Source organism: Phocoena sinus, chromosome 4 (genome assembly GCF_008692025.1).
Source record: "Phocoena sinus isolate mPhoSin1 chromosome 4, mPhoSin1.pri, whole genome shotgun sequence".
In the NCBI taxonomy this organism is placed as follows: domain Eukaryota; kingdom Metazoa; phylum Chordata; class Mammalia; order Artiodactyla; family Phocoenidae; genus Phocoena; species Phocoena sinus.
This window is the reverse complement of record NC_045766.1, coordinates 88,817,972-88,838,346: the sequence shown is the minus strand read 5'-3', so window position 1 is coordinate 88,838,346 and position 20,375 is coordinate 88,817,972. Positions and strand designations below refer to the sequence as shown.

Here is a 20,375-nt window from a genome sequence, read left to right as displayed (position 1 = left end):
CGCTGGGACCCGCGGCGGGGCGGGGGGAGAACGGATGGCTACCATCTTGTGCTGCTCGCTAAGTTCCATAAATATTTTCAGCAACCCTGTCGCACTATCAGCTTAGATTAAGCTTGTGGTCAATGAAAACATCTATTTTTTTTCATGTAAATCACTGTCCAAGTCTAGGATATTAACACAATAGATTTTTAAAATCTGAATTCGGGACTGTAGGTTATTTATACTACATTTATCTTTCGTATTTCAACTCTCTCACATCTTGTTCGCATTATGCCTGATATAAGATACTCCTTCTAGTTCAGGGTCTATTATGAATTCAAACATGCCTGTTTTTTACCCAAGCTATTGATAAAAACACTGAAGAGAATATGATTAAGGGAGGAAACCAATGACATGACACCAAAAATTCCCCCCTAGCACCTTCTGAACTTGTTAGAGACATTGGGGTAAAGGAACTACAGCAACTGTAAGTCCATCCACACAATTAAAATACAATCTTCTTCTTTCTGTTTGCTACGAAAATATAGAGAAATGACTGACCATAAAGTATAGGTATGTATTCTTATAAATAATACTTCAGGGTTCATGTCTAGAAGTTTATTGGAGGCTGGATGGTCAAGTGGACAGAGTATTTAATCATTTTTAATATATTTTACATGCTTCTACTCTGGTCCTATAGGGTCATTCCCAGCTTTTAATTTGTTTCCATACAGCCATTAGAGCTAGAGTGCCTTTTAAGGAAGAAATAAAGTAAGGGTCACCCCACTAGGGGTGAGATAACATGGAGAGAACGCCACATATTTCTTACACAAAACTTTTGCCACCAGAGAAGCTATGAGGAAAACAATATGCAAGTAAATAAGTCAAATGGAGAGAAAGTTAAGCCTAAGGGATAAAGCCATGAAAAATTAAACCTGTCTATACTGTAGATCCCAAAACATATCAGACTTAACAGTTTATCAGAGCCCCATGTAAGTATCAGAGCCTCCTTAAGTATCTTTTAAGGAATAAAATAAATATTTGTATTATATCTACTTCCTGGTAAGATATATCTAAGATATTACACTGAAAGGTGCATTAAAAAATATACTAGGGTAGGAAACAGCCATCACTTGATATAAGTAATTTAGGTAGACGAAATTCAATTTAATAAAATTCCCTCAGAATATAGAGATAAATCCACATTTTCCACTGGCTTAAACCATTTTTTTACCCAAACTCACTAAGAGAGGAATAATTTAATTTGAAAAGATGAGCTATATTGATTTATCCAGGAGACCCTTGGTGCTTCCCAGAAGAATGAGACTGATGAAAAGGAAGTATCACTTTGATATGAATTAAGAAACAAACAGATTTATACAGTAAGTCTCAGGCTTGGTATACTCCATTTTTCAAAATATGATCTGCAGTAGAATCAGAAATCAAAAGTAAAGCTTTTGAGGAATCCATTCGTGTGTGGTCAGGGCATTCAATTCAGAGATCCACAATTTTTCATATTAATATCAATATGAGTGATTGCAAGGCCCCAGAACAGCAACTACTTATTCATGGAAATAAGACAACATAACAAATATGGGTCTGTTATAAAGAATTAGTGTGGTATAGGGGAAAGAGCATGGAATTTGAATTGGTAAAGAATTCGGAGCCAGAAGATTTGAGTTCTTATCTAGTTCTGACATTTATTTCTTTCTAAATGATGATAAAACACAACACACAGGGTCACTGCAAAAATTAAATAACATAATGTATATCAAAAGGCGTACATACAGACAATGTACAAGCATTAAATATTCCTCCCAGTAGATAGTAAACTCCTGAAAACTAGAACTAATCTTATCTTTCTAGCACAATCTCAGACTAACAGGTTTTGATAAATGTTTAGAAAATAAATGAATGACCACCCACATACCACACACCAAGAAAAAAAAAACTGTTCTCATAGCATGCATAGTTGTGCAAGATAAGTTATATAATAGGCAAATGTAAGCTTAAAAAAAGCTTATGCTAAAATATAAATGGTAATTAAAATATAAGTGAACCAGATGTACATATGTGCATTCTATATATAAAATATACATACACATATATGTATATGATTTAATAGTTCAAATATATTTGAGTAAAAAGAAAATATAAGAACAGATTTTTTTAATAGAACCCATTACAATCAAAGCACCTAGGAGTCACTGAAGTAAATAACATATTCCTACTTGGGGGGACCATCTAACTTAGAGTGTTCACTGCAGTATGTTACTATTATGGCCAAATATTTGTTTCATATAATTACTCTTCAGCAAACCTTCCAGAATGCAGTTTGAATTTTATTTGCAATTGTAAAAATCTTACTATCAAATTATAAAAATCTTACTATCAAATCACTTTAACAATTGGGGTGGGAGGTATTTTACAAATGAAAACTCTATGAAGATAATTGAACAAAGGTGAGTTACCTGGGTCTGTAGAGGCAATAACATAGGTATTTTGTTTTAACTCTTTTGGCCTGGATGAATATTCTCATCAAAGGGTCAAAATACAGAACAGATGTATAGGCTCTGAATGACCGTCTCTCTGGAAAACTAGAAAAGAAAATATCAAAGGCCATACTGTAGACAATGTAATAATGACATTATTTGAGAAGAAAAAATAAGACTACCAAGTCATAATGGTTACTACTAGCAGCTTCAAGGACTTTTTTCTAAACCTAATGACACAACAAATACCAGCAAATCCTGCAACACTCACACACCCCTAAATACAAGGGCTTCCGTGAATAACCTACACATTGATTAGAACTGAACTCTGGTTGGCAACTAGCTGATTCAAAGTAGACTTACATCAGCAATAGAAAAGATACTTTTCATTAAAGCTATCAGCCCAGAAGGACGAAACCGCCTCAAATATACAAAGCAATCCCCCTGCTCAAACATAACAAAATGAATCTAGGCCCACATGAATGAAATACATTTCCATGAAGTTACTGCAAACAGAGAAATACAATAAAATGTTTCATTTGCTTTGAAAATTATGAACAAGAAACATAAAACTTCATTCTGTAAGTGCAATTAAGTGTTAAAATAAGTATTAATGGCCAGCTGAGGGGAGAAGTCTGATAACATGATAAGTGAAAAAGAAAAGAGAAAAATAACGGGTGGAAAGGCAATAAAATGGGAGCAGAAACAACATAAATAGCCTATGAAGAAAACTACGTTGTAAAACTGCATTGTTGAGAAGTCGCTGTGTTGCTGTATAACAACAGCTCCAGGGACCTTCTATATTAAAGTCTACTTGTGAACTGTAAATCCTCTCCAATTAGAGCAGAAATAAAGATCAAAAACAGGCCCAGCCATGCTTAAGAAGTAGTGCTCTTCATCTACTGGGTCCTAGAAAAGTCTACAGGGGAAGGGCTACAAGGCACAAATAGAAAGCAGGGAGCAGTAAACCTATCATTTTTATAATCCTACCTCAGTCCAGAGGGAGACAAGTTGGTGGAAAGGAAATATAAAGCCTGTTGAGGGGTGGCTGCTCAATGGGGTCACATTATTGGCAATTACTCAGTAAGAAAGAACCAAGCTCCAAGGAATTTACAAAAATGAAGACGAAATCTATAGGCAGTCCAACAGGATTTCCTGGTTGGTTATAAGTTCCTCCAGGCAGGATCTGAAGCTCATTATGAAGTCAGGAATTTCTATTAGTTGTTTAAAAAGAAAGCCTTCAGTAGAATTTCCCAATATAAATTACGTAAAAGTATCTAGTCCATGGCTATTACTCCATAAATACAAGTGCAGCTTTAATGTGACACGAAGGGCTATCTGCATGACTACAGTAATGTAGTCAATTATTAGTATACCAGAAGCTGCACAGTCAAGTAAGTCCTCCCCTGTTAAGAGAAAAAAAAAAAAAGTCACCTTGGGACACTATAAAAATTCTGAGGACTTCTGCCATTATTCAAATCCTTTCTGGATCTCCTGATTTGAAATTGCCCTTACAGCTAGAAGCTCCTTCTTTTGACTCTCCTCAAAGCTAACACTTCTTTGTCATTTGAAGGTAAAAGTCAAAAGTAATTCAGAGACAAGTTTGAGAATTTGAGAAATCTGGTGAGAGATCCAACTGGGTTAGACAAGTTTTGGTTAAAAAAATATTATACAAATATAAAATAAGGACACTAATATGTCTACCTCTTAATAGGTCACTTCTTTACTCATTCCATTAATATTTATAGGTAAATATTCATAGCATGTTTGCTGGGGATCCTCAAGACCTCCCCTACGTGAGGAAGATGCGCTAGAAGGTCTCATGGGACTTAGCATGTAATTGTATTCATGGCTAAGCTTTATCATGGTGACGAACTAAGGATATACAATGGCTCCTATGGAAAAGAGAGGTGATGTCTGGAGGGATCCTCGTGTGGCTTTCTTATGTTCTCCCCCTCTCATGAAGGGTCACACAGAGAATACCCTTTCCCCAGCTATGAAAATGTAGCAACGTGTGTGCGATGCTTCTGCCTCAGGAAGCCCATTAGAGACTCTGGGCCCTCAAGGCTTTTTCATCATTGTTTGTTCTTTGCTTCTGTTTTTGTTTTTGTCTTTTTACTGGGGCTGGTCATATAAACACCCTCTGCCTAGCATGTATAAAAATTCCAGAGTCCCAGGAAAAAAAGTAGATTTTCAGCATATACCATGTTATTTGCACAGTCTGGACACAGTGAGCCACCCTCACCTGTTACAGAAAGTTTTATATCAGTGAGGGGAACTGTTTACCAGCCAAGTTCCCAGAAGCCAGCCAAGGGCCAATCTTGCAAGCAAGACTTCTAGCATTAACCCTTTTCTACACACACACCTACTTTTTTTTTTTTTTTTTGGGATACGCGGGCCTGTCACTGCTGTGGCCTCTCCCGTTGCGGAGCACAGGCACCGGACACGCAGGCTCAGCGGCCACGGCTCACGGGCCCAGCTGCTCCGCGGCATGTGGGATCCTCCCGGACCGGGGCACGAACCCGTGTCCCCTGCATCGGCAGGTGGACTCCCAACCACTGCGCCACCAGGGAAGCCCCCACACACCTACTTTTGAAAGTTCCTATTTACTTGTGACAAAGAGAACAGCAATACTTCTTATGCTATTATCATGTCAGTGATAGAAAGACAAAGAAGGCTAAATATGACATCTGTATATGAAACAGGCTACCCAATGTCACTTTCAAAGTCTTTATATGATACATAAAGTCCTTCATGATCTGGACCCCACTCAACTCTCCAGCCTCGTCTCCTGCCAGCTTCAGTCTAGCCATTTAGGACCACTTCAGTTCTCCAGATATGGCATCATGCTTTCTTACCCCCAAGCCTTGACACATTCAATTCTGTGGCCATTTTCAGTGAGCTCCTCTTCACGCTTCAGATCGCACTTCCTCTCAAAGCCTTCCCTCACTCCCCAAGATTGGGTGAGTCACTCTCCGGTGCTCCCCTCCACAGCACTTGCCGCTTTGTGGTGTCGTTGACTGTTTACTTACTTGTATCTCCATCAGGCTGTACCCTCCATGAGGCTAGCATCCTCATCAATAAACATTTGTTGAATAAATGATAATTATTCAGGACTTCCTTGGCTTAATTTAGAACGAACAACAGAGGGTTCCCTATACAAGACTTTTTAATGACTGATCATCTTCAGTGATGATGTTACCAGTGTTTACAAATAAAGCTACCCACTGGGGAAACTGAGATACAAATGTACTCTGTCATCATGGTATCTTCAGAAGATCTAAGGAAAAATATAGTGTTACTCTCCATCATGCAGGAGCTGCTTCATATATCTTCAAGAGGTGTTCGTCTCTTGTTTCCTCCTAAATGTCTTTTCCAACCTAAAGTTTTCCAGAAGTATCCATATCTCTCTCTGTCTGTATCATCTTTCTCTCTTACTTTCTATTTAACTGTCTGTAATAAACTGAGAAAGGAAGAGAGCAAGCTCCCTAACATACACACACACACACACACACACACACACACACACACACACACACACACACACCATCATGTGACAGACTTGAGAAGGGAAAATTTTCAGGCAGAAACTGGCTTTATAGTCTGTAGAATATGATAGGAGGAGCTGGGGTAATCTATGTGCTTGTCCCCTACTCAGCAATGGGTATTCTCAAAAAGTCTCAAATTTAGCCTCCAGCTGTGGCTGTGGCCTCTGTGTGGCTTCTCTCTTCTCCCAGACTAATCACCCTGTCCTCCTGCTGTTGGAAGTGTTGCTCCATATGTGGCAATATCATGGGTGGATTGGTGTGTTGGGACCACCAAACTATGTTAAGGGTAGGAGAGGGTCCAGAAAGAGGGGTCTCATGACCAAGGTCAAATCTCCTTTACCTACCGATTCAGATTCTCTGTGGCTGGAGTCTGAGAATGTGAATTTTTTTAAACTATCCAGGTGTTTCTTTAACTCTACCAGTTTTAAGAACCATTGCCTGGTAGACCTACTGGACAGGGTAGTATGTAAAGCAGTTTTCCTGAAAGAAGGGAGCAGAACAATCTCTTGAAGGTGTTTGGACCTAGGACACTCTCCACATTTATCTACACTGGGTACACAGACAACAGACTCCCATCCAGTCCTACCACTGAACTACCTTCCATAGTTGAGAAAACAACTCTAAAATCTGGGCACCAGACTAAATTAGATCCCTTTTGGAGTATCTCTGAAGTGCCATATTTCTATTCATGAAAATACTGTATACTATAACCAAAACTGGTTTATAATTTTCTAAATTTATTGCTAAAGTCTCTATAAAATCTCTGAAGAGTGCTTGAAGTTGAAATTAACAAGGCCTATATTATCTTGAATATAAAGAAGTGCGTAAAGATTTTTAACTAGGTTAAGTTCTGAACTATAAAGTTCTAACCAAATTTAATCTCAGGGTAGGTTATACCTAAGAGAAATGTCAACTCAAAGAGGCAATTTAAAAGAAAAGTTATAAGCTGTGCAAAGTAATGAAAGTGCTTCTGCCATAACCGTAGTGTGGCAAGCACTACATTGTAGCAATCTGAAGCTGTGACTTTTGATGTGTTCCTAGCCAGCTCAGTTAAGACATAAACTAGAGACATTATGGAATGCTGCCCAATGACTGTCAATCTAGAAACACACTGGCAACATGACACCTAATTTCAAAACATTACTTAGCACAAAATTTCAACTCCATTACTCCGTATTATATCATTACTTTTGGATGGATTCCTCTAGTTGCCTAAGATCCTGAGCCATGATGGATTCCAGGGGCAAGAAAGGCCCTTTTGATAACAGCCAATTCCATGACATGCCTTTTTTTTTTTACTAGAGTCCGTGGTTTCTTCCATTTTTTCATAAAGTTGAATATGTTAAGAAGATATTAAGTAATTGAAAACAACATGGGCACAAGGAAATTGCATATATAACAGACCAAGTGAAATGGTCATATGATCCTGGCCCCCCAAAAGGGAATCAGGAAAAATGCTATAGGAGTGATCAAGCCTTCACAGTTTGGAAGTCAAAAAAGATTTCAAAGGTAACAGAAGCACTTTACAAAATTTCCTAAAACTCCCCCTCTCAGCCTAATAAAAGTCCCCAGTGATCTTCAGGGATGGAGGACAGTAGAACCCACTACGGAAACTGCCAGCACCTTCCAATGAAAGTATCTGCAATATCCTTAGAAAATTACCTAGACATTGACATTCAATTCAGTTTACCTTAATTCATTTGTTACTTGCTATGTACCAGGCACTGAGTTAGTTTACAGAGCATTATAGTAAGTGCTAGAAAGAAGTGCTATGGGAGAAGAAGAATGGACAGAATTAAAATGCACTGAGAACTTCCACATGCCCAGTACTGTGCCTCTTCTATTTCTACAGCATTCGTATTAAGTAGATGATGCAATAGCCTCATCCTGTAGATGAGAACACTGAAGTTCAGAGACTACAAATAACTTACCGTTAGAATGAAAGCTCTCTCAACAGAATTCAAGCCACTTGGGGGCAGAGATATTTGTTTTCTTCCCTGACATATCCCCAGATCCTAAAGCAAGGCCTGATACTTACACTCAATAAATATCCACTGAATGAGTGAATGTAAAATGAATCTATCTATAGTCCGTTACTCAGTGGAAGAACCAGAATTTGAGACCCGTTCTAAGTGACTACAAAGTCTATGCTTTTTATAATGTACCTACTGCCTCCAAGGCTGAGTGGTTGGATGCACAGCACTGCTGCAGAGTGGTGGGAATTAGCGGACGGGCTCAGGCAGCCTCCATCCACAGCCCCTACCTGCCTGTAAGCCTGAGGTTCTGGCTCCTTCAACTCCATCCACAGAACAGGATTCAAGGATATGGTGCCCATATTTTCTTATTCTGTATGGACTTTACAAAGAATATATGATATGGCATTAGACTGCAAATGCTGCCTATTCATTCAATTAACCCTAATGTCTCTGCTGACAGACCATGACATCATATAAAGGAATATTTTTTCAAAAATCAAAGACATAGCTAGAATCAAGTTGGTAGACTTAGAACACATACTAGTCTCCTGCTGAAATCCAAGGAAGAATAGTAAGGATGCTTGGGTGCCTAGAGAGGAATGAGAAAAAGGGGAAAAAAGATCAGAGAAATATAGGTGACTAATATGCAGGATGCTGCAGAACACTGTATAGACACTGACTTTTTCTCTGGGTGAAATGGGAAGTCACTGGAGAATTCTATACAGAGACTGTTTAAAAGACTACTATGGCTGCTACAGAGGAGCAAGGGTAGAATAGTTTTTACAGGGCCAAGGGTGGAAGCAGGAAGACCAGTCGACCAGTGGGAGGACTTCTGCAATAATCCAGGTGAGATATGAGGGTGGCCTGGACCAGGATCGTAGCAGCAGAGGAGATGATAAGTGGTTGGATCTGGATCTATTTGAAGGCAGAGCCCATACGAAAGAAATAAGTTACAAGAGTCCTCCAACTGCTGAGTATGAAGAACTAGAGAAAGCCAAGACCCACATTATGGAATTATTAAAGGTTAAGAGAAAATCCTAAAAGCTATGCACAGGAAAAATGAGCATTACAAAATTTTAATAATTACATCTTCATCAGACTTCTCACTAACAACATGGATTCAAGAAGTCAAACAAGTAATAAGTACTGAGAAAAACAATTTTTAAACCAATATTCCTTTATCCATTTAAATACTGAGGTATAAAGGGGAAATAAAGGTACGTTTTTTTGAATTTTATTTTATTTTTTTAATACAGTAGGTTCTTATTAGTTACCTATTTTATACATATTAGTGTATATATGTCAATCCCAATCTCCCAATTCATCCCAGAACCAGCCCCCACTTTTCCTCCTTGGTTTCTTCTCTACATCTGTGTCTCTATTCCTGCCTTGCAAAACAGTTCATCACTACCATTTTTCTGGATTCCACATGTATGTATTAATATACGAAATTTGTTTTTCTTTCTGACTTACTTCACTCTGTATGACAGGCACTAGGTCCATCCACGTCTCTACAAATGACCCAATCTCGTTCCTTTTTATGGCTGAGTAATACTCCATTGTATATATGTACCACATCTTCCTTATCCATTCATCTGTCGATGGGCATTTAGGTTGCTTCCATGTCCTGCCTATTGTAAAGACTACTGCAATAAATATTGGGGTGAATGTGTCTTTTTGAATTATGGTTTTCTCTGGATATATGCCCAGTAGTGGGATTGCTGGATCATATGGTAATTCTATATTTAGTTTTTTAAGGAACCTCCATACTGTTCTCCATAGTGGCTATATCAATTTACATTCCCATTAACCGTACAAGAGGGTTCCCTTTTCTCCACACCCTCTCCAGCATTTGTTGTTTGTAGATTTTCTGATGATGGCCATTCTAACCGGTGTGAAGTGATACCTCATTGTAGTTTTGATTTGCATTTCTCTAATGATTAGTGGTGTTGAGCAGCTTTTCATGTGCCTCTTGGCCATGTGTATGTCTTCTTTGGAGAAATGTCTATTTAGGTCTTCCAGCCATTTTTTGATTGGGTTGTTTGTTTTTTTAATATTGAGCTGCATGACCTGTTTATATATTGAGGAGATTAATTCTTTCCCCGTTGATTCGTTACCAAATATTTTCTCCCATTCTGAGGGCTGTCTTTTCATCTTGTTTATAGTTTCTTTGCTGTGCAAAAGCTTTTAAGTTTCATTAGGTCGCATTTTTTGTTTTTATTTCCATTACTCTAGGAGGTGGGTCAAAAAAGATCTTGCTGTGATTTATGTCAAAGAGTGTTCTTTGTATGTTTTCCTCTAAGAGTTTTAGAGTGCCCACTCTTACATTTAGGTCTTTAATCCATTTTGAGTTTATTTTTGTACATGGTGTTAGAGAGTGTTCTAAATTCATTCTTTAACATCTAGCTGTCCAGTTTTCCCAGCCCCACTTATTGAAGAGACTGTCTTTTCTCCATTTTATATCCTTACTCCCTTTGTCATAGATTAATTGACCATAGGTATCTCTGGGCTTTCTATCCTGTTCCATTGATCTTTATTTCTGTTTTTGTGCCAGTACCATATTGTCTTGATTACTGTAGCTTTGTAGTATAGTCTGAAGTCAGAGAGTCTGATTCCTTCAGCTCCGTTTTTTTCCCTCAAGATTGCTTTGGCTATTCGGGGCCTTTTGTGTCCCTATACAAATTTTAAGATTATTTGTTCTAGTTCTGTAAAAAATGCCATTGGTAATTTGATAGAGATTGCATTGAATCTGTAGATTGCCTTAGGTAGTACAGTCATTTTCACAATACTGATTCTTCCAATTCAAGAACATGGTATATCTCTCCATCTGTTTGTGTCACCTTTGATTTCTTTTATCAGTGTCTTATAATTTTCTGCATACAGGTCTTATGTCTCCCTAGGTATGTTTATTCCTAGGTATTTTATTCTTACTGTTGCAGTGGTAAACAGGAGTGTTTCCTTAATTTCTCTTTCAGATTTTTAATCATTAGTGTAAAGGAATGCAAGAGATTTCTGTGCATTAAATTTGTATCCTGCAACTTTACCGAATTCATTAATTAGCTCTAGTAGTTTTCTGGTGGCATCTTTAGGATTCTCTATGTATAGTATCATGTCATCTGCAAACAGTGACAGCTTTACTTCTTCTTTTCCAATTTCTGTTCCTTTTATTTCTTTTTCTTCTCGGACTGCCATGGCTAGGACTTCCAAAAGTCCTAGTCTCTGGTGAATAATAGTGGTGAGAGTGGGCAACCTTGTCTTGTTCCTGATCTTAGAGGAAATGCTTTCCGTTTTTCACCACTGTGAATGATGTTTGCTGTGGATTTGTCGTATATGGCCTTTATTATGTTGAGGTAGGTACCCTCTGTGCCCACGTTCTGGGGAGTTCTTATCGTAAATCGGTGTTGAATTTTGTCAAAAGCTTTTTCTGCATCTATTGAGATGATCATATGGTTTTTCTCCTTCAATTTGTTAATATGGTGTATCACATTGATTGATTTGCATATATTGGAGGATCCTTGCATCTTTGTAATAAATCCCAATTGATCATGGTGTATGATCCTTTTAATGTGTTGTTGGATTCTGTTTGCTAGTATGTTGTTGAGGATTTTTGCATCTATATCCATCAGTGATATTGGTCTGTACATTTATTTTTTTGTAGTATCCTTGTCTGGTTTTGGTATCAGGGTGATGGTCACCTCGTAGAATGAGTTTGAGAGTATTCCTTCCTCTGTGATTTTCTGGAAGAGTTTGAGAAAGATGGGTGTTAGCACTTCTCTAAATGTTTGATTGAATTCACCTGTGAAGCAATCTGGTCCTGGACTTCTGTTTGTTGGAAGATTTTTAATGACAGTTTCAACTTCACTACTTGTGACTGGTCTGTTCATATGTTCTATTTCTTCCTGGTACAGTCTTGGAAGGCTATACCTTTCTAAAATTTGGTCCATTTCTTCCAGATTGTCCATTTTATTGGCATAAAGTTGCTTGTAGTAGTCTCTTAGAATGCTTTGTATTTTGCAGTGTCTGTTGTAACTTCTCCTTTTTCATTTCTAAATTTATTGATTTAAGTTCTCTCCCTTTTCTTGATGAGTCTGGGTAAAGGTTTATAAATTTTGTTTATCATCTCAAAGAACCAGTTTTATTTTTATTGATCTTTGGTATTGTTTTGTTTCTATTTCATTTATTTCTGCTCTGATCTTTATGATTTCTTCTGTTCTACTAACTTTGGGGTTTTGTTTCTTCTTCTTTCTCTGCTTACTTTAGGTGTAAGGTTAGATTGTTTATTTGAGATTTTTCTTGTTTCTTGAGGTAGGATGGTATTGCTATACACTATCCTCTTAGAACTGCTTTTGCTGCATTCCATAGGTATTGGATCGTCATGTTTTCATTGTCATTTGTCTCTAGGTATTTTTTATTTCCTCTTTGATGTCTTCAGTTATCTCTTGGTTATTTAGTACCATATTGTTTAGCCTCCATGTGTTTGTGGTTTTTACAGTTTTTTCCCTGTAATTGATCTCTAATCTCATAGCGTGGTCATTGGAAAAGATGCTTGATATGATTTCAATTTTCTTAAATTTATGGAGGCTTGATTTGTGACCCAAGATGTGGTCTCTCCTGGAGACTGTTCCATGTGCACTTGAGAAGAAAATGTAATCTGCTGTTTTCAGATGGAATGTCCTATAAATATCAATTAAATCTATCTGGTCTATTGTGTCATTTAAAGCTTGTGTTTCCTTATTTAGTTTCTGCCCAGATGATCTGTCCATTGTTGTAAATGAGTTGTTAAAAGTCCCCCACTATTACTGTGTTACTGCCAATTTCCTCTTTTATAGCTGTTAGCAGTTGCCTTATGTATTGAGGTGCTCCTATGTTGGGTACATATATATTTATAATTGTTGTATCTTCTTCTTGGATTGATCCCTTGATCATTATGTAGGGATCAATAATATGATTGATCATATTATTGATCATATGATATGATCATATAATATATTGATCATATAATATAATCATAATGATGTATGTAATACAACATACATCATACATCATTATGTATGTATCCCTTCCTTGTCTCTTGTAACATTCTTTTTTTTAAGTTCTATTTTGTCCGATATGAGTATTGCTACTCCAGCTTTCTTTGGATTTCCATTTGCATCAAGTATCTTTTTCCATCTACTCAATTTCAGTCTGTAAGTGTCCCTAGGTGTGAAGTGGGTCTCTTTTAGACAGCACATATATGGGTCTTGCTTTTGTATCCATTTAGCGAGCCTGTGTCTTTTGGTAGGAGCATTTAATCCATTAACATTTAAGGTAATTATCAATCTGTATATATTATCAATCTGTATATATTACCATTTTCTTAATTGTTCTGCATTTGTTTTTGTAGGTCCTCTTCTTCTCTTGTGTTTCCCACTCAGAAAAGATCCATTAGCATTTGTTGTAGAGGTGGTGGTGCTGAATCCTCTTAGCGTTTGCTTGTCTGTAAAGCTTTTGATTTCTCCATCGAATCTGAATGAGATCCTTGTCAGGTAGATTAACCTTGGTTGTAGGTTCTTCCCTTTCATCACTTTAAATATATCATGCTACTCCCTTCTGGCTTGTAGAGTTTCTGCTGAGAAATCAGCTGTTAACCTTATGGGAATTCCCTTCTATGTTATTTGTCATTTTTCCCTTGTTGCTTTTAATAAATTTTGTCTTTAATTTTTGTCAATTTGATTACTATGTGTCTCAGCGTGTTTCTCCTTGGGTTTATCCTGCCTGAGACTCCCTGCGCTTCCTGGACTTGGATGGCTATTTCCTTTCCCATGCTAGGGAAGTTTTCAACTATAATCTCTTCAAATATTTTCTTGGGTCCTTTCTCTCTCTCTTCTCCTCCTTGGACCCCTGTAATGGGAATGTTAGTGCATTTAATGTTGTCCCAGAGGTCTCTTAGGCTGTCTTCATTTCTTTTCATTCTTTTTTCTATATTCTGTTCTGCGGCAGTGGATTCCACCATTCTGTCTTCCAGGTCACTTCTCCGTTCTTCTGCTTCAGTTATTCTGTTTGATTCCTTCTAGTGTATCTTTCATTTCACTTATTAAATTGTTCATTTCTGTTTGTTTGTTGTTTAATTCTTCTAGGTGTTTGCTAAACATTTCTTGCATATTCTCAATCTTTGCCTCCATTCTTTTTCTGAGGTCCTGGATCATCTTCACTATCATTATTCTGAATTCTTCTTCTGGAAGGTTGCCTATCTCCCTTTATTTAGCTGTTTTTCTGAGGTTTTATCTTGTTCCTTCATCTGGTACATAGTCCTCTGTCTTTTCATTTTGTCTATGTTTCTGTGAATGTGGTTTTCGTTCCACAGGCTGCAGGATTGTAGTTCTTCTTGCTTCTGCTGTCTGCCCTCTGGTCAATGAGGCTACCTAAGAGGCTTGTGTAAGCTTCTTGATGGGAGGGACTGGTGGTGAGTAGAGCTGGGTGTTTCTCTGGTGGGAAGAGCTCAGTAAAACTTTAATCCACTTGTCTGCTGATGGGTGGGGCTGAGTTCCCTCCCTGTTGGTTGTTTGGCCTGAGGCAACCCAGCACTGGAGCCTACGGGCTCTTTTGTGGGGCTATTGGAGGACTCCAGAAGGGCTCATGCCAAGGAGTACTTCCCAGAACTTCTGCTGCCAGTGTCCTGCTCCCTGCCATGGGCCACAGACACCCCCTGCCTCTAGCGGGTAGGAGACCCTCCAACACTACTAGCAGGTAGGTCTGGTTCAGTCTCCTAAGGGTCACTGCCCCTTCCCCCTGGGTCCTGGTGGGCACACTACTTTGTGTGTGCCCTCCAAGGGTGGAGTCTCTGTTTCCCCTAGTCCTGTCAAAGTCTTGCAATAAAATCCCACTAGCCTTCAAAGTCTAATTCTCTGGGAATTCTTCCTCCCATTGCCAGACCCGCAGGTTGGGAAGCCTGACGTAGGGCTCAGAACCTTCACTCCACTGTGTGGACTTGGTGTGGTATAACTGTTCTCCAGTTTGTGAGTCCCCCACCCAGCAGTTATGGGATTTGATTTTATTGTGATTGTGCCCCTTCTACCATCTCATTGTGGCTTCTCCGTTGTCTTTGGATGTGGGGTATCTTTTTTGGTGAGTTCCAGAGTCTTCCTGTCAATGAAGGACAGGAATGACTGTTCAACATTTAGTTGTGATTCTGGTGCTCTCACAAGAGGGATTGAGCCCACGTCCTTCTACTCTGCCATCTTGAACCAATCCCCCTCAATAAAGGCACTTTTATGGATATAAAGCTTCCATAAATTTACCTCCAATAGACTCTGATGTAATTATTTGAGAACATAATCCAGTAAATTAACCAATAAAGAAGATACGGTGTGGCAGATTTTGTGGTAAGCAAAAAAAATTTTTCTTAATCTTATAATTTAGTCTAAATAATTACTTATGCAGGGTGTGATAATAATATTGTAAAAATTTGTAAATAAATTTAATATAAAATAATTTTAAAAGAAGGAACTGGTAAGGAAGAGAAATAAAAGAGCATACTAAGGCATTCTTTGTGAGGTGATATAGATACTGATTAACTGTAAACTTTAATAAGAAAACTATATATAAGTTTATATATGTTTATTTAAGATGTAAAGATAATCCACTGAAAGAACAGAATGGAATGTATAATTTTTCAAACATGGAATGGAAAATAAATGAATATTCCTCCTTGAGAAAAAAAAAATCACATCTCAACCAATCTGACAAAAGGGGAGAAAGGAAAAATAAAGCAGAACAAAATAAAACAAATAAAAACCAAGTGTAAACAAATAACAACCAAGGAAGCAAAGAAAAATGAAACATAAAATAAGAAGGCAGTGTAATTCCAACCATATCAGAAGTCATTATACATGTGAATTAGACAAATTTCCTATTAAAAGATAGATGCACTTAGACTGAGTAGGAAATCTAGTTTTATAACACTTATATGAGGCAGACCAAAAACAAAATAACACTGTTGTTAGTAAAGCAGTGGTAAAACATATAGTAGAAGAAGTTAACTAAAAGAGAGCATAGGTTAATTGTAGACAAAAGTAGAATCAAAGTTATTGGAAAGCATTAGCTGGAACATAAAGGGATATTTTAAATTAATAAAAGGTTCACTTAAGCAAAATGAGATATGTGCCACAAATCTAATGACTCAGAAAAATATACAGCAAATACTAATAGAAGTACAAGAAACATGGACATATTTATAGGCACTTCAGAAATTCTAACACACTTCTCTCAGAAATCGAGGGATTAAGGGGGAAAAAAGATATGGAAGGTTTGAATAATTTAATTTGAAAGCTTGATGTATCAGAATCTCACCTTATCAGAGTGTCACATTTTTTCCAATGTTTAAAACATTAGGTCACAAGAAAATCTCAGCAGATTTCAAAGACCAGATATAATACAGGTTACATTCTCTGATCACCATATAGTAAAATTAGAACAATAAGAAAAAGGATATTTGATATGTCCCAATATAACTCTTGTAGATATTTTAAATATTTTTAAAAATAATTTTTGAGCTAAAGAGAAAATACAATGGAATTTATAAATTATTTAAAAATAAGCAACAATGATAGTTCTACATTTTGAAATCTGTATAATATAGCCATATGCAGGGGGTAAATAAGAGCCTTAATTGTTTAGATTAGAAAATGAAGCAATTATACTCCAATAAAGATCTATTAAAAAAAATAAAAGTAAAAATATATATGAAAAAAAGAAAATGAGATTGAAAGTGAACAGATAAAATACACACCTCAAGGAAATAGAAAGAAGGGAAATAAATCCAAAGAATATGTAAAAAAATTTTTTTAAATTTAAAATTAACATAAACCTAATGGACTTAATAAGAAGAATCCAAAATTGTTTTATTTTTAAAGACAGTTGAAACAATTAAATATCTCTAGCCAAGAAAAAGAAATGGCATAACTACATGATAAAAGAAGTAAAAGTGGGCTTCCCTGGTGGCACAGTGGTTAAGAATCTGCCTGTCAACGTAGGGGACAGGGGTTCAAGCCCTGGTCCAGGAAGATCCCACATGCCGCGGAACTAAGCCCACATGCCACAACTACTGAGCCTGTGCTCTAGAGCCCACGAGCCACAACTACTGAAGCATGTGCACCTAGAGCCTGTGCTCTGCAACAAGAGAAGCCATCACAGTGAGAAGCCCTTGCACAGCAACGAAGAGTAGCCACAGCTCACCGCAACTAGAGAAAGCCCATGCACAGCAATGAAGACCCAACACAGCCAAAAAATAAATTAATTAAATTTAAAAAAAGAAGTAAAAGTGGACACAACTATAAGATTTGAGGAAAATAGAAATTTTATAAGAATATTTTCTGTAAAACACCATATCAACAAATTTGAAAATCTAAATAAAATGAATATTTTTATAAGAAGTTATAAATTTGGCCCAAGAATTTTAAAATTTGAATAGATTAACGGTTATAACACAATTGAAAAGTATTGAATGTAAAAAGGAAGTAACAGGACCACAGATTTTTCAGGGGACTTCTACCAAACCTATAGGTAAACTAATGATTCATTTTACATAAACACTTCCAAATCAATAAAAGAGGTAAAATACTTCACAACTTATTCTACTATAGTCTATATACACGAATACTAAATAAGACAAGGATAATAAAAGCATAATTATCGCCAGTCTCATGTGTAAACATAAAAGCAAGAAATATTAAATAAAATACTAGCAAAATCAACACAGTGAATAATACATCATAAACTAGTTGGGTTTATTTGGGCAATGCAAAGATGGTTCCACATCATAAACTCTAATATAATAATACACTGCTCTAACAGATTAAAGGAGAAAAACTAAATAACCTCAACAGATATCAGAAAGCATTAACTAAAATTTAATACCCATTTCCTGATGTGAAAAATAAATAAAAGGTACTCAGTATACTAGGAATAACTGACTTCCTCAGTTTGACAAAAGACATTGATTTGAAGGAAGAATAACTAGAACAAGTATCACACCTAATGGTCAAACGTAAAAGAACCCCACTGAGACAAAAACAAGACAAAAAAGCATGTCTTCTATTACCACTTCTATTTAACTAGTTAATTAGTTAAAATAGGAAAAACAGAAATAAGTATAAGTAACAGAAATGAAGACAAAACCAACACTATTTGAAAATAAAAACGATATAGAAAATTTAACTGAAAACTATTAGAATAAAATGGTTCAGTAAATGCTGAGATATAAAATCAATGGGCAGGGCTTCACTGGTGGCACAGTGGTTGAGAGTCCACCTGCCGATGTAGGGCACATGGGTTCGTGCCCCAGTCTGGGAAGATCCCACATGCCATGGAGTGGCTAGGTCCGTGAGCCATGGCCACTGAGCCTGCATGTCCAGAGCCTGTGCCCCGCAACCAGAGAGGCCGCAACAGTGAGAGGCCCGCGTACCGCAAAAAAAAAAAAAAAAATATGGGCAGGGACTTCCCTGGTGGCGCAGTAGTTAAGACTCCGAGCTCCCATTGCAGGGGGCCCAGATTCGATCACTGGTCAGGGAACTAGAACCCACAGGCATGCCACAACTAAGAGTTCACATGCCATAAGTAAGGAGCCAGCGAGCTACAACTAAGGAGCCCACGAGCCGCAACTAGGAGCCTGCCTACCACAACTATGACCTGGCAAAACCAAATAAATAAGTATATAAATAAAATATTTTAAAAATTAAAAAAAATAAAATCAACAGGCAAAAAGTCAATGGCATTCCCAACTGTACACTAATAAATAAAAAATCCAAAAAAGAAATGGAGAAAAAAAAAGTCTTATTTGCATGCCAAGAAGAGTCACAAAATACCTATGCATAAACATAACAAGAAATATACAGGGCTTCCCTGGTGGTGCAGTGGTTGAGAGTCCGCCTGCCGATGCAGGGGACACGGGTTCGTGCCCCGGTCCGGCAAGATACCACATGCCGCGGAGCAGCTAGGCCCATGAACCATGGCCGCTGAGCCTGCGCGTCCAGAGCCTGTGCTCCGCAACGGGAGAGGCCACAACAGTGAGGGGCCCGTGTACCACAAATAAATATATATATATATACAAAAGAAGACTGGTTTAAGATGGCGGAGTAGAAAGACGTGCTCTCAATCCCTCTTGCGAGAGCACCGGAATTACAACTAACTGCTGAACAATTATCCACAGGGAGACACTGGAAGTCACCAAAAAAGATACCCCACATCCAAAGACAAAGGAGAAGCCACAATGAGATGGTAGGAGGGACACAATCACAATAAAAGCAAATCCCATAACTTCTGGGTGGGTGACTCACAAACTGGAGAACACTTATACCACAGAAGTCCACCACTGGAGTGAAGGTTCTGAGCCCCACGTCAGGCTTCCCAACCTGGTGGTCCGGCAATGGGAGGAGGAATTCCAAGAGAATGAGATTTTGAAGGCTAGCGGGATTTGATTGCAAGATTTCAACAGGACTGGGGGAAACAGAGACTCCACTCGGAGTGCACACACAAAGTAGTGGGCATATCAGGACCCAGAGAAAGGAGGAGTGACCCAATAGGAGACTGAACCAGACCTACCTGCTAGTGTTGGAGGGTCTCCTGCAGAGGCCAGGGGTGGCTGTGGCTCACTGCAGGGATAAGGACACTGGAAGCAGAAATTCTGGGAAGTATTCCTTAGCATGAGCTCCCCGAGAGTCTGTCATAAGCCCCACTAAAGAGCCTGGGTAGGCTCCAGTGTTGAGTCGCCTCAGGCCAAACAACCAAAAGGGAGGGAACTCAGCCCCATCCATCGGCAGACAAGCAGATTAAGGTTTTACTGAGCTCTGCCCACCAGAGAAACACCCAGCTCTACCCACCACCAGTCCCTCCCATCAGGAAACTTTCACTATCCTCATAGATAGCCTCATTCACCAGAGGGCAGACACAGAAGCAAGAAGAACTACAATCCTGCAGCCAGTGGAACAAAAACCACATTCACAGAAAGATAGACAAGATGAAAAGGCAGAGGGCTATGTACCAGATGAAGGAACAAGATAAAACCCCAGAAAAACAACTAAATGAAGTGGAGACAGGCAACCTTCCAGAAAAAGAATTCAGAATAATGATAGTGAAGATGATCCAGGAGCTCGGAAAAAGAATGGAGGCAAAGATTGAGAAGATGCAAGAAATGTTTAACAAAGACCTAGAAGAATTAAAAAGCAAACAAACAGAGATGAACAATACAATAACTGAAATGAAAAATACACTAGAAGGAATCGATAGCAGAATAACTGAGGCAGAAGAACGGATAAGTGACCTGGAAGACAGAATGGTGTAATTCACCACTGCATAACTGAATAAAGAAAAAAGAATGAAAAGAAATGAAGACAGCCTAAGAGACA

At 38.0% G+C, this 20,375-nt stretch overlaps 1 protein-coding gene across 1 annotated transcript in view; it reads right to left on the bottom strand.

The window, feature by feature from the left end:
* The window catches only part of MORC1 (MORC family CW-type zinc finger 1), a 193,225-nt gene that overhangs the window by 133,654 nt on the left and 39,196 nt on the right, over positions 1-20,375 (bottom strand). The window contains 1 exon segment of the mRNA XM_032629419.1: positions 2,451-2,576. Within this exon segment, the coding sequence (XP_032485310.1) occupies positions 2,451-2,576 (126 nt within the window).